The 15787-nt window shown below is 40.1% G+C and overlaps 1 protein-coding gene across 1 annotated transcript; it reads left to right on the forward strand.

Annotated features, from left to right (window-relative positions):
* The first annotated feature begins 6561 nt into the window (after window positions 1-6561).
* LOC147632605 (fe(II)/2-oxoglutarate-dependent dioxygenase 4-like) lies at window positions 6562-8531 on the forward strand. The gene is made up of 4 exons (XM_086806900.1): window positions 6562-6787; window positions 6917-7149; window positions 7393-7735; window positions 8184-8531. Exons 1-4 carry the CDS (start codon window positions 6677-6679, stop codon window positions 8460-8462), a joined length of 966 nt encoding a protein of 321 aa, XP_086663026.1. The 5' UTR covers window positions 6562-6676; the 3' UTR covers window positions 8463-8531.
* The last annotated feature ends 7256 nt before the right edge of the window (window positions 8532-15787 follow it).

The raw sequence follows: 15787 nt of genomic DNA on the forward strand, positions 1-15787 counted from the left end.
GATGAAAGCTCCTGTGCATGTGGTTTGTAATTAGTTAACTCCTTTCCAACATACGCTTTTGTGGGGGTCAATGATGGCTATAACGTGCACAAAGTAGGTTATGGTTGGCTCATGTATCCACCAGTGCTAGCTTTTGTTCTAGACTAGTTTCTATGGTCATGTTTGGTGGGATTCACCTCTAGTCTTCCTCCTTCGAGGCAGAAACAGTTCTCTACCAGAACTTACAGAAAACTGTCAAAAATACTCTGCAGTGACAAAATGGGGCCCATAACATGCTCGCATCGCGAATATGGCAGAAAAAATGTGGTTCAATAGGATAGTATACCTGCCCTATAGCTTCGCTCCCGCAAAGATAGCTCCTCAATCGGAGATGTGTAGCTCTCCCAGAGCTACTAAGGGGGTGTTGTACCTAAACCAAGAAGGGGAAAGAGATGATGGTGCCCTTACCCATGTAGTACCGCTTCCTTCCTTGCTTGTTCTTGCCTCTTGCTTGCCTCCTTAGCTCTCACACGAACTAGGCTCTAATACCATAAAGAGAATGTGGGGGAGAGGGAGAGCTTCAAACCCTAGCAAACAAACACACACACACAAGAGAGAGCAAGACACAAGAGAGAGATGGATAGCTGAATTTTCTTCTATCTTCTTCTTCTCTACTCAACCAACGTAACATAAAGATAAGAGTACACACTATATGGGTTAGTACTCACTACTACAACATACAAGGGTCGGTCCATAATGTGAATGTGACTAAATGAGCTGGCACTATAACTATGCTTGTCTCTACTAATCCAAAATGGCTATCACATAGCTTGTCATCCCACTGGCCACATATCACCCATAATCTCACCAACCATGCCAGTGGTGTAGATGCAAAAACTATCACCTAGGCGGGTCATCAATGTCTGTCTCGTAGCACTAGTTAAGCTTGATATCTCAATAGCATCCACTTCATGATGCAGTGTTTTGAAATTCATGACGCAATTATCTCTTTTGCTTAAGCTTTCATCTTGATCCATGTTGTTGTTTTGAAAGCTATGGATTCAACATCATGTAGTAATTGTGTTCCCATTTGCAAAACTAAGGTTTCATCTTGATTTAGGCTGAGGGTTTTACCTTGACGCTTTGTTCTTTGTCCCTTCATTGATGGCAATGTTCTGTGTCTTTGTGTTGATGTTTAGGCTTTACCCATAGGCCTTCAAAACTAGCATTGATGCAGTGTTCTATGTGACGCAAGTTGTGATAGAAATTTACTCGCTCATGATATAGAGAGAAAAGCAAGTGGATGTCTTGCGTGTGTGGGGTTGTGTGTGGCTTTGTGTGGCCTCCTATGCCACAACTGCTGGAAGAGAGAGAGAGAGAGAGAGAGAGAGAGAGAGAGAGAGAGAGACAATAGAAAGAGAGTGTCGACACTGAACCATTAGAGAGAGAGTGTGTGTGTGTTATGTGTGTGGGGTTGTTCTGCAAGTGGGCACTAGGCACTAGGAACCAAGAGCCAAGCAATGCTCAATAGTGCAAAGCATCATGCAGGGCCTGGCATGCAACATGGCCCAATATGAATGGCCATTGGCTATGTAGCATAGAATCATGGAAAGCAAGTGTGAGATCTACAAATTGGCCTTGATACCTAGCCCATAGTGTTCATACATGGACTGCCTTCATACCTAGCCCATAGTGTTCCTACATGGACTGCCTTTATACCTAGCCCATAGTGTTCATACATGGACGGCCTTTATACCTAGCCCATAGTGTTCATATATGGACGGCCATATATAGTGAAAAAATAGGTTCTGGGTATCCAAGGCTACCTAGGCTTGTGCAAACACCAAGTCTAAAGCATTTACTCTCACTAACTAATCCCGTGGTGCGCCTTTCATAGACAATCGGTGATCGTACACACCAACTATACAAAATAGGGCTTATAAAAGTGAAAGGTGGAAATCTTGATGCTGCTCATGCTATAGGAAGTGAAAATTGGTGTGGTGGTAGCTGGCATCAACGTCTGAGAGGTTTTCCCATAGAGGGTTAACAAAATGATACAGAAACTTTGGGAGAACATTTCAGAAATCTGGGCTATATAATACAACTACTATATAATAACTCTCTAGCTTGGGAGTTACAGTGAAAGAGGATGATAAGAAATATGTGCTTCTATCAAGTATAGAAGAGGTTTCAAAATTCTCTGAAATCTTAACTATACTAAGGGTGTCTTAGGAATTGACTTATGATGACGAGATGATTACAATCCTCTTAAACAAACACTATCATTAAAAAGAAATCTCTTTTTTTTTTAGTCAAATAGGGTCATGTTCACAAAGGGGAAAGGAAAAAGAACTATTAGATGCAATTTCTGCATGAAGCTCAAACACACAAAGGACCAATGCTTCAAGAAGATGGCCACAAAGAAGAGTAAGAGAAGGCACATGCAAACATGGTGGTAGAAGGTGAAGAATAAATCCATAAACCATAAGCATCCTTAGTAGTAAAAACACACAACAATATCATGGGTGGATAGCATTTCTCCAAAAGAGGAAGATTATGACTAGGCTTTCTAAAAGCCAATATGTCTGGGTCAGGTGTGTTAGAAATAATGTCCTAAACATGAGCTATTTTCCTATGGTTATTTCTACCATTTTTCCTTGTTGTAAGTGCTCTTTGGTGAAGCACATTTACCAAGCATCTAGACTACCATTTTCCCTTGATTTAGGAGCATCCCCCCTAGCGTCTCTCAACATTTGGAATATACCTCTTTTAGGTGCTCAATTATCTCCACTATTTTAGACTAGCTACTCTCTACCTTTACACGTCATAGGTGATTTAAGTAGAGCTTGGCTTTCTCTCAATGTACTTGCCTATATATTATGCCTCTCATTTTCAATAAGATATTCTCTCATTTTACAACTTAATCTTGCCCACATTATGCTCATTTGTTGATTAGTGTATTCTTAATCACTTTATCTTAGTTTAATTATGCTTAAAAATAAAGTTTAATGTGTGCTTCGATCCACCTTGAATCCAACATGGTATTAAAGCAGCAAGACATAGCTTCTGCTACGCTGCTCTTTGCCGTCACCTGATGACCAATAAACAATATTAGAATTGCTGTCTTCAATTGCTATAATTACTGCAACCTGTGCCATTGTTGTTTCGATGTGTTGTTTAGTGTTCTTCTTAAGGTAGGCTTTTCTTCAGTATCCCATGCCATTGTTATGGCTCACCCTAACCCTCCTTGAAACGCATCCAAAAAAGAGATTACATGGTGAAGTGCAACTGTTGTGAGGATCTTTTCAATGGCCGAGCTCGTAAGCCTTGAGGTCTCCAAGCTCTACAACTCCTTGAGAAGTAATTCCACCGCACCTCCCACGAGTGTCACACACCATCGCGCTCCACTATGAGTACTCATCCCTCCTCTCACCTCACTCACACACACTCACTAGCATGCATTAGGGAGAGAGATTAGCAAGAGGATTAGCAAGAGCAAGACTCAATTGCACAATGGGAGAGTATGTTGTATTATGAGAGATATTCACTTATATACATGGCCATAAGTGCTCACACTCACTTAAACTGTGGCCGGTCGGGCACTTTAGGCTCATAAAGAGGCCTAATTATATTACAATGACTACTCTCATAATATATCCATGAAGTACATCACTTAGGACTTCATCCTAACTTGTTACCACACGCTCTTGAAGCGAGAATCGCCATAAATACTCTGTCACACCATTACAGGCGCCCATCGAAGTTGTAGCTTCGGACACTATTGGTTCATATCTTGAATGTATGACCCTTTGGTGTATCTATCATGACTCCTTGATGTAAGATAATGGTGGTAGATCTTGTTAACCCTGGAATTGGGTTAACATCCATCAACGATTAGCAACATCCTCTGAGGCAATGCCTCCTCTAGCCCCGTTAATGTCTAACACACGTCGAAGTTCAGTGTCCTCGACGTTAGCTTGTGTCTTTTGCATAGTTACAACCAACAACCAACATCATCACGTTTTTCATCTCCTCACGGTATGCTCAAGAGGTCAAAATATTGGGCAGCAAGGAGTTTTCATCAAGAATTTTCTTCAAGTCTTCAGCTGATTCTGACTGCCTAGCTGTTCCGATTGCCTGCCCCTAAATCGGACTTCCCTGTTGATTCTAACTTGTTTTACTAATTCCAACATGTCTTGTTGATTCTGACTACTCCAGCTAAATCCAACATGTCTTGCTGATTCTGACATGTACAGTGGATTCCATCCCATCCAGGTAATTCCATCATGATGATTAAGTCCTACCTAATTCCGACCAGTTCATTCCATCCAGCTAATTCCGTCCTACTGATTCTGTCTTGTTGATTCCATCTAACTAATTTCGGCCTATTGATTCAGTCTTGTTGATTCCAACTAGCTAAATTCGTCGAGCTCATTCCATCCTGCTGATTCAGCCCTGCTAATTCCGACCTACTGATTTTGAATAGTCCAGTTGATTCTAACTTGTGATACTTGGCCTTTGTGTTCTTATATGGTTTGTATGCTACATGGGTCATGTTTACTTTATGGACTTTTTATTCAAGAGGACACTATTTCAAAAATGCTTGTGCTCTCGAGGATTCTGAAGACCAAAGATAAAGACAAAGCTTGTTTTTCAAAGGTTGGCTACTCATATGGAGAAGAAGAAGTGCAGCACCATCTAGTGGAACATCATGAGGCCTACTTTCCTTTTGGAGATTATGCTTTTTGATGTTACATGGAACTAGTCTATTTAGCTCTCACTTTATTTTCCTTATTTGTTTTAAGGCTTAGATACTTTTCTTGTGGCATTGTATACCAAGGAGCTTTTGATGTACCATCTTTCTATATGGGCATCTTGTGTTTATGAATCACCCACTTTTATTTTATGGAGCCTCACCTTGGTCATCATACCCATAATATCTTAGGCTTTGTATCCAATTTTTGATTATGGGAGGGGAATTCAATCCTGGGACATCTTAGCTATCTTATTTTATCTTTACCCATGTTTGGTTCATGGGAAGGTGTTAGAAATAATAAGCTCTTTGATGATGCTCCGCAAACCTTAATTATTGTGTAATTATTGTGGACATATGCACTATAGCCTCCTAATGCCATTATATTGCATTGGGAAAGGGCCCTTATTGTTTTCTAGCAATACTATCTATTCTCATTTATAGCCTCCATCTAAACAAACCTTGAGGAACAAATTTTAAACTTAAGAACATTGATTTTTAAGGTAAAGCATGCTATTAAAAGGTATCAACCACCAAGGTTTATGGCTATAATAAGTTCCTAAATTACTTCTCAAATGATACTTAGTCACCTAGAATCCCTATCTTATGGTAATTTTGACCATACATTATTGCCAAATATGTATTTTGGGCATACAAAAGTACACCTTTTACAAAATTCTAGGATGTGGCGCACCTGGTAGTACAGTATGGTACTACGTACACAAAACAGGCTACTGTGGTAGTGTGGGCGAAGTCCTTTTGTTATAGTGGATGCACTATATTGATGTGATCTTCATAAAAATTCCTTGTACGTAAAATGTGAAGGAGTATCCACCTTTGAACCTTAAATATAGGTAAAGTATTTATATCATGAGAACATGGAATGGGTGGGTGTGTGTGTGTGTGTAGAGAGAGAGTGAGAGATGCTTCGTCTGTACACATGTGTGTAAAAATACTTGAATAGTGAATCTTATATAAGGTGAAATTTATAGCATACCTATACATGTGTAAACAGAATAGTGAATGTGGTGAATCTCATATAAGGCAAAATCTAGGATGAGACTAACAACGCATAATTTAAAACTATAGTCCTTGCTTTAAGAAGCTATTCTTTTCACGTCCAAAAATATTAGTAGTCGTTGCTTGAAGAATTCTTTGTATTCATGTCAAAAATAATAACTCGAAGTACCAACCTATGCTTTTGGAACCCTTTCTTTTGCTTATTTTATAAGGGGTCAAAAATAATAACTTGAAGTACCAACCTATGCTTTTGGAACCCTTTCTTTTGCTTATTTTATAAGGGTTATGAATGTGTGAAGGACAAGTTGTTCAAGGATGCAATCCGTGGTTCTTAAGGAAACGTTTTTCTCCTCTTCAAAAAATATTAAGGTTACAAGCACAAAAAGATTTAATGCTTTTGGAACGTACCCTTCTTTTCCTCTTTATTGAAGAGGAAACGTTTTTCTCCTCTTCAAAAAATATTAATGGTTACAAGCACACAAAGATTTAATGCTTTTGGAACCGTACCATGCTTTTGGAACGTACCCTTCTTTTCCTCTTTATTGAAGAGGACACGTTTTTCTCCTCTTCAAAAAATATTAATGGCTACAAGTATACAAAGAAATATTTTTGGAACCCTTCTTTTCCTCTTTATTGAAGAGAAGTGGGGGCACAATAGCAGAAATTAAACTTGCTTTTCTAACCAATGAAACAAAGGACAACCATCAAGTTGAAACGGTTTTTATTTGAAAAATGCATACGTCACCCACCATGGTCTTATAACCGAGACTTAAAAATTGTTGAATCAATAAACTTGTCGTGCTGTGCTGTGTGGCTATTAGAGAGCACACCCATAACTTGTCCTTTTATCTCGTGCTATATGTGCTGTGTGGCACAGCACAGTACACCCAGCAGCAGGCAGCCAGTAGTACTACCGACATCGACATGGCTCGCGAAGTTCCTCCCACCATCGACATCCAGGGCTTGTTAGCCGACGGGCGCAGCGCTGTGCTGCAGGAGCTTTCCCGTGCGTGCGAGGAGTGGGGCTGCTTCCAGGTATAACACACGCACACTACCTCCTTATTTATGTCAAGCAGCATATATTTTGTTGAGAGCAGTCAGTATCGTCGCTTGATTGATTTATTAATCAGTCAGTATCGTCGTATGATAATATAATGTGAGCAGGTGGTGCATCACGGGGTGCCCGATCGCGTGATCGAGGGCATGTGGGTGGCCGCTCGGAAGTTCTACGAGCAGCCGGCCGAGGCCAAGCGGGCTTTCACAACGGCGAGGCGGGACGATGGCATGAACTTCATGAGCAACGAGCTCACAGAGGCCACCAACTGGCTGGAAATCCTGATGGTGCGCCGCCGCCCGGGCATCTGCGACGGCTTCCAAGACGCCCGTGAAATCTTTGGGTAGTGCCTTGAACTGTTATTAGGGGTCATTAATTGAGGATTACTTTTGTTTAATAAGGTCGACATTGTGCTAGTTAACACTCTGGGTTGACATTGTGCTAGTTAACACTCTGGGTTGATTGGATCATTGCACAAAACATAGAGCTCACTTGCTATAAAAGCAAAGCTCACCATTCTTTTCGGATCTTTGAATAAGGAAATGTATGACCAATGTGGGTCTTGTTTGGATGGTTATGTGTGTAGGGAAAGCCTTTTGGACTTTGGGCATGATGTACAAAAGCTTGGCAATGATTTGTACGATGCTATGTTCGAGAGCCTTATTGGGAAGGAAAGCATGGATAACCACAAAAGCAAAAAAGGGCTTCCCACAATTGAGAGAGTAGTCCTCACCCTCAACTTTTACCCTCCGTGCTTGGACCCCAATGCTGGTACTACCGGCTTCAAAGAGCACACAGACGTGGGCACTCTTACCTGCCTCTTACAAGATGAGGTTGGCGGCTTACAAGTGCAGTCCCCATCTGGTGAATGGGTTGAACTCAAGTATAGACCCAACGTTTTTGTGGTTCTCTTAGCGGATCAAATGGAGGTTTGTGACATCTTCAACCTATGTTATAACCACCTCTCTTAGGATATATATACGATATATTATGGTAGCTAAAAGATATTGGGAGCAAGGAGTGCTAGGCGCATGAGATCAATACTCCTCCTCCTCTTCGCCAAACAACAGGCGCATGGGATCAATACTCCCTTCCCCTCCCCTTTGCCAACAACCACACCTCCCCCAACCTCCTCCCCACCCAACAATTGGATTAAAAAGAAACAAACCTTACGTAAGGTGTGAGATATTTATATAATATAATATATTACACTAATCCCTCCCTTCTTCCAAAGGAGTGGGATATAAAGAAATGAACTTCCTCTCAACCTTCTTTATATCCCACCCAAGGAGTGGATATAAAGAAATGTACCTTCCCTAAATACAAAAAAGAAAATGATAATTAAAAGGTCTTACAAGTGTCACCTTGCTGCTGCAGATCTTGACAAATGGACGGTATAGATCCTCTCCCCATCGTGTCATAGCTAATCCAAACAAGTTACGGATCTCTCTTCCCTTTACATTTGGACCTCCAGAGGAAGAATTTATTGCTCCTATTCCTGAGCTCATTAACCATGATTACCCATGCGTGTACCAAGGAGCCACTTTCAAAGAGTACATGATGCGCTACTTCGATACAAGTCTACCGAACCATAAGAAAGGCCTTGAATTTGCCAAGGCTCTTATGGAGAGATCAATGAATAAAATGGAACAATAATTATCTTGATTTATTAGTTATGTTCATTTTTCTTTGGACTTATATGGAGTATTTATTTGTTTCCTAGAATGAAACAATATCTCATTAATAAAAATAATTATTGTTGCCACATATATAGGCAGTGATGTGTGTGAACACACTTAGGACCGCCGGGGTACTTTTTCCCTCTTTAAGAGGTTTTTTCTCCCGGCTTGTATATACGCCCATCATTCTAGGGCTATCTTTATCTTTGTACATTGACACAATCTAATACACTATGTGTTGTGTGCATTCTTGCTTCTTCTCCAAGCTTTGTGTGCTTTCTTGCAACCTAATTCTAACAATTATTTAGTGTACATTGAAATATTTTCTATTTTTGTATTACGTGTAGATACAAAGAAGTTTCTTAGGAGCTAAACATAAATTATACATAAAATAATATACTTTTTAGTGTAAAGATAAATTGTGAAAAAAACTAAATAAAAATGGATAAGTTTTAGTTTTAAAAATATCTATATATATAATTTAAAAAAATAGTGCCAATAAATTATACATACATTACACATGTTGCCTTTTAAAAATGGCTACAACTTCTAAAGAGACATTCGTCCCATTCGTCCTCTCTATATAAGTTAATATGTTTATATTATCTACATTGTGTAAGAAAATATGGTAGCAAAAGAAGGAGGATCTTCAAAATACAAAGCATTGAGTTGTAAAAAGAAGTGGATAATAAGAAATATTACTATTTTCAAACTTTGATTACAAATTATGGTAGGTCAGCTCATTGTTATGCTATTTGCTACTTCCCTTAGTGCTAAACTTCATTATGGCTAAGGCTTCCTTGCATCTCGAGAGGTTTGATAGAAACTCAATATGAAGAGCTTTGTGTGAATGTATGCTCTTATGTGTGTGTGTGTGTATGTGTAGAGTGTGTGTGAGAGCATATCTTGATACAAAGTTCTGTTGGAAATTAATTCATCCCCAGATGGAATTTCCCATCCGTATTCATACTTGTATTTGGCTCCATATGAAGCCCTGCATTGGCATATCTTAGCAGAGATTTTTTAACATTTTTTCTATCATTTTTTGGTATTTTTTAGGCATTTTATAGCATTTTTTACTACAACCTTGCTGTCGGCCTACTACTACAGCTGGCCGACAAGCATACTGAGGTACTATAAAAGGGTTGGCTCCCTTTTCCCTCATATCATCTCATGTTTCAGCATTCAATTGAGGTCATGCTTCTCATCATTGTATAGCTGCTACTACTTTCCTCGTGCGCTCAAATTTCAGCAACAATAAACATTAGTTTCTAGCATTTACAAGTCTTCTACCTAGGCCTACATCTGTGTTTTATATTTGCTTCACTTTCTTTCATGGTATCAGAGAAAAACGTTGACCTATGAGCAGAAGAAAGTTGCGTTTTTTGTTTTGGAGAAGAGGCTTCGACAGTTTGTTGCATTTTCTGTAAATTTCAGCGTAGAAGGTGCTCTGTATTCTTCCGAGAGCAGAGGATTCCTCAAGAGTGCTGTGTTTTCTTCATCTAACACCTTGGACTATCGTATTTCTGAATTTTCAACAAAGATTACTGATCTTTCTGATTGTTGTGTTGTGGACAGGGAACTACATCTTGGAGATATCTTCTTTCTCTCCTTTCAGTTTCCCACCCTCCCTCCCTTTCTTCTTGCTGTGCACAGCCTGAGAGAGGAGAAATTGATGATTTTTTTTAGCCCCTTTCTTCAGAGAAGGTTTCTTGTCAAAGGACAAGGATTCTTGAGATTTCTCTACTGCTGCTGCTCCTTCTCCTGTTGATTCTCCATAGCACCATCATAGCCTGGATCCCTTTCTTGCTCTCGCCGCTCTACAAGTGGTTCCTATTCCCAATCTTTCCTCTCTGAGTTTCTCTCATCTAGGTCTTGCTCCCACCCCTGCCCACATACCATCCTACAATCCTCACCAAGTCAATGACTCCATGAAGCTTTTCGCAACCAACTATCATACTTGGTCTTTCTACACTCAATTGTTGCTAGAAGGAGCCGGTGTGTGGATGGCTATCTCCACACCTCAATTGGTGGAGCCTCCTTTGAGAAGCATATTGGATGCTCAGGCTCATCTTATCATCATCCATTGCATGAATCCATCCATATACAGGCGCAATTTGTCTCCTCCCAGAGTAATGCTCATCAGAAGTGGACAAAGATCCAGAGGAGGTATGGAAGAGTTTCGATAGTGAAGATTGCCAAATTGGAGTTAGATTTGGAGAAGCTTACCATCACTGAGTCAGATAACCTAATTGAGAAGATTGGAGAGTTTTCCCATATATCAAGCTGCAACTTGAAGAGTACGGGAGTACCATCGACAATCCCATCTATAAACTTCTTGGTAAGTTGCCTGCTTCCTTTGATTCTTTCAGGGATAATATTTATTTCTGTGATCCTCTCCCCACTTTTGAGGAAGTCGTGAGTTATCTCCATGACAAGTGCATGCTTCACAGGAAAAGGCAAGTCGGAGTTTGCTTTTATCGCCTCTACGAAGGGCAAGGGCAAAGGCAAAGGTAGAAAAGGGAACTCCAACAACAAAAAGCAGAAAGTCACCACAAAGTCATCTTCTGACGACGACGATTTTGATAATTCTACAGCATCAAGGGTTCCAGGATGAAGGAATCTTGTGAGTTTTGTGGCTGACTTGGTCATTCAGAGGCCAAATATTTTGCCCGACAGGCTGCTTCTCGCAAAGCTAAAGAAAAGCACAAGTCCTCCTCCGATGGCTCAAACACTTCACCCATGACAGATGGCTCAGATACTTCACCAATGACAAAGGAGAGTATGAATTCTCGTGCTAATATGGCTTTTCTTGCTATCTATGATCCCGTTGTTCTTTCATCTTCACAGGAGCAAGATGAGTCCATCCTGGTGGTCACAAAGGAGACTTCTGATTTAGAAGTCAGTGCCTTAGAGGATTATTTACACGAGTTTCTAACAGAGACCTTATCAGTTCCTCTAATCCCTTTGGATGAGTATCTTCCTTCCCTTGTGCTATTACATGCTGATGCTATTATTGAAGATTTTCTCTCCTCTCTTTCAAAGGAGGATAATGGTTCTTCTATAGAGCAGGTGGATGATTTTGTTGAGATATCCTCACATATTTTGGAGCTTCCTACTTTGGTGGCTTCTCTCCTCGCAGTTGCTTCTCCTTCTTATGTTTCAAAGGAGGCATCTTCCACTATCTTGGAGCTTGTTCCTAATTCAAACCTAGCAAATTCAGCTATCACTGATGATCAGTTTGTTCCAGTGGTTGTTTCATTACCTTCTTCTTCAGAGGAGGATTCTATTTTGGTCCTGATACTTGTTGTGCAGATGCAAAGGAGGTACCATATTTTTCGGAGCCATCAATGGTTCCATCTCCTAAGGGCTTCTCTCTCCAAATTGATCCTGGTGTTTCGTCTTCAATATCTTCTCGATCTTCTTGTGGCTTCTTCCTGGAGAACTTCTTGGTATTTAGATGTACGATATCTTCACGAGCTTTGTGTCTTTTATGAGGAGGTTGTTCCTTCAGACTCTTTGGAGGATTTTTTGTAGCGTGCCGGAGTTGGTCCACCCATCTGGTGCTAAAGAGGAGGTGTTGGAAATTATTTCATCCCGAGATGGACTTTCCCATGCATATTCATGCTTGTATCTGCTCCAATTAAAGCCATGCATTGGCATATCTTAGCAGACATTTTTTAACATTTTTTCTACCATTTTTGGTATTTTTAGGCATTTTATAGCATTTTTTACTATAGCCTTGATGTCCGCCTGCTATACAACTAGGCGACTAGCATACTGAGGGACTATAAAAGGGCTGGCTCCCTTTTCCCTCATATCATCTCATTTTTCAACATTCAATTGAGGTTATTAGCAGACGCTACTACTTATCATCATTGTACAGCACCTATGAGCTTCCCTCGTGCACAAATTTCAGTAATAATAAACATCAATTTTTAGCATTTATAGGTCTTGTACCTGGGCCTACATCTGTGTTTTATATTTGCTTCACTTTCTTTCAAGTTCTACACTCACTATTGGGCACCGATGACGTTAGTGGGGATGTCATAGTATCTAGTCCATACTATGCATGATGGAGTTGATAGTTATATAGTCTCGTGGGTTGACTGTCATGAGTATATAACATTGAGTATATAACATGCACGTTTGTAAAAGGTGAATTTGTGCATGTTCCTAGATTCATCTAGGTATATATAGTCTATATATAGTGCCCAAGGTAGGAATGGATGTTGATTTGACCACATCACAACCAACTTACGACCCACAACTTGGTCCAAAATGACCACCTGGCCATATCATCTTATTGCAACCATGTTAAGACATAATGTAGTTAGCTACGAACATTGTGCACCTCCCACCACTATTTGAGAACATTTGGACCCTCAAACGAGTCTTGTAATTCGAGAACACTGTGTTCTCAGTTTGCACTTAATAACACTAATACATTCACTTAGCTCGCATTTGGTCATGTGGCCACCGTCGAATGTCTAAATTGGGAATTGTCGGGTGCCCAAGTGCTCAAAAGAGCTGCTCCTCATATAAGGGACCTTATAAAATAGAGCATATCCATCACCCATAAGGTGGAGAATTGAGCAAATGATTTCCAACAACCCCCCCTCTTAATGTCCACCTGCAGTAGTAGGTAATCTACCTCTTTAGTCCAACACCGAATTGATGAAGATGGCACTCCTCTTTAAAGAGCCTTTATGAAGATATCTACATAATTCTCTATTGTTTCTTTGTCATTAGGTAGTAGACAAGCTTCACCTCTCCATCCATGATGAGTAGCTCATGCACAAAATTATATTGTGTATTGTATCTCGATGTGCTTCATACGAGCATGAAAAATCGGGTTCTTGGCAAGTGCCATGCAACTCTAATTGCTGCACATCAACATTGTCACTCCCTTTTAAAGCAATGCCCATGTCTCCTTTCTTTTCTTGTTGGTCCAGGATGTAATTCCAAACCCAATAAGAAAATAGTAACCAAAATATATTTTTTACTCTACCACAATCTCCTGCCTACTAATCTAAAATCACAAAATCAAGTCAAGGTATTGCCCAATGTTTAAGAGATTCCATATTTAGTGATACCTTTGATGTAATACTACCCACATCCCTACCTTCCCAGTACTTCTCTCAAGGCTAATTTAAGAACGTGCTAAGGACACCAACTATAGCAAGGCAGATGTCATGCCATGTATTGCATAGAAAGATCAAACTCTCCTCCAACCTTCTATACTCAACCTCTTGTAGTCCTTCATATCCACAACTATAGAAACATCTTCCATAGAATTAAGCATTGCATCAACATCCAATGCCTTCAAAATTTCTCCTGCAAACTTTTGCAGGAGAAAAGATTCCATCTAATTCTTATTACACCTCAATCCCAAAACAAAAATGCATAAGCTCAAGATCTGACACTTTAAACTCTGAACTCAACATGTCCTATGTTTAAATCTTCTCTTCATGATTTTTTGTCATAATAAGATCGTACACATATAAGACAATGATGAGGTATCTTCCTTACTCTAAGAAAATATACAAATTTGTATTTGATGGGCTTTTAAAAAGATTAATACTTACTATTACCATGGTCGAGGGGCCAAAATGTTTCAACCCATACAATGTCTACACTCCTTATTGTCTGAATTGGATATCTCAAACCAAGTTAGTTGTATCACATAAGTCTCATCCTTGAGATGACCATTTAGAAATGTCGGCTTCACATACATTTGTAATATCCCATAAGTGGCCAAGGGTAGTATTGTATAAATAGTGTGTATGAGTAGTGGTTAATCTTAGCTATGGGGGGTGAACGTCTCCTAAAAGTTGAACCCTTCAACCAAGAAAAACCCTTCACCCATGAGCTTTTCCTTATACTTATCCAATGTACCATTAGAATTTTACTTGGCTTTCTAAACCTGCTGCTTGGTGCCAGTAACCTTCCATTTTGGAGGACTTTCCATAAGATCCCAAGTGTTGTTTCTCATGATTAAGTCATAGTTTGATTGTATGGCCCCCCTCTAGTTTGCAAATGCTAATCTTTTCTCTAAGATGTTTGCTCTTGTACTTTTATTATCTTAGACTTCAAGGCCATATTGACAATGTGAGCTGAGGCCCTCTTTGTCACCTCTATTCTCTTAGATTTGCTAATATCTATTGACTCTTGTTGTGAGATCCCTCTGCCCCCTCCGCGCACCGGCGGACTCCCGATAGTAGCTGACAGAGCGGAAGCAGCCTCCTCATGCGCGGGGCAGGGTTTCTCACTCGGGGCCTCGCCCTCGAATGTCCGGGCACGAGACTAGGCTGGTGGTCACTCCGAAAACCGAAACCGAGAAAATTTCCCATGCCCGAAAAGCGGGGATGATTCCACCATTTTTATTTTATTTAACGAATTTTTCTAAACATAACCTTCATCTGATAAAACCAGATAGAATGGAAACTATCACTGATATAATTTGATCATTTTAGTAAATTCAACGCTTTTTTCCTGATCAAGATCAGGCACAGCTGCCGTTGATCCACTCATTTGAGAAATTTATCAGGGAATTGACTAGCTACTCGAATCCTAGTGTAATCCTAAGATTTTTCAGTTGGATTATTAAAACTCCACTGATTCCAGCCTAACCCCATCCGGCCCATGGGTTAGCCACCCTCCTACCACTGGAATCGGTGGAACCAAACAAGTACTCACCCACCCATAATTGAAATACCTTTCTTAACTTTAGCTTTAGAAAACAGATACGCACACACTCCTCTTTATTAAAACTTTAATTAAAAAAAACAATCCATTGACATTCAATTTACGGGTTATACATGTCATACTTCAAAATTTCCATTGAGTCTTTGTTTCTCACAAAATAGTATCACTCCGGACTCTCCGTTGAGACCAGCGAGTCAACAACAAGATCTAGTGTGATAGATTACAATAAACATAGGTCCATCATATAATATCTTCCTTGACATACGCATGGATGTCCTCGGCACCGCGAGCCCGTGCATCTCCTGGTCAGAACCCTCCAGGATCCTCCTTAGGTGTCCTGGCACTTCACTCAGGGACCGCTTTGTCGGTCCTCGTCCATCGTACTTGAAGCTCACCATTTTAACCATACCGAGGTTGGTCAAGACCTGGGCAGGCTTTGCCGCGTGAGCTGCAGTATTCTGGCGTAAGATAGTCTTTTAAGAAAACAAGGTTTCTATGCAAGTTTTCAGTTTTGATTTTCTTTTTGAATACAATGAGTATATCTTAATTCCGTATCCAAGATTTCTAGATCACAGGACTGGATTCTCAAGCAGA

The sequence above is a fragment of the Cibotium barometz genome, chromosome 13 (genome assembly GCF_041138505.1).
Source record: "Cibotium barometz isolate CiBa-2024 chromosome 13, ASM4113850v1, whole genome shotgun sequence".
Classification (NCBI taxonomy): Eukaryota; Viridiplantae; Streptophyta; class Polypodiopsida; order Cyatheales; family Cibotiaceae; genus Cibotium; species Cibotium barometz.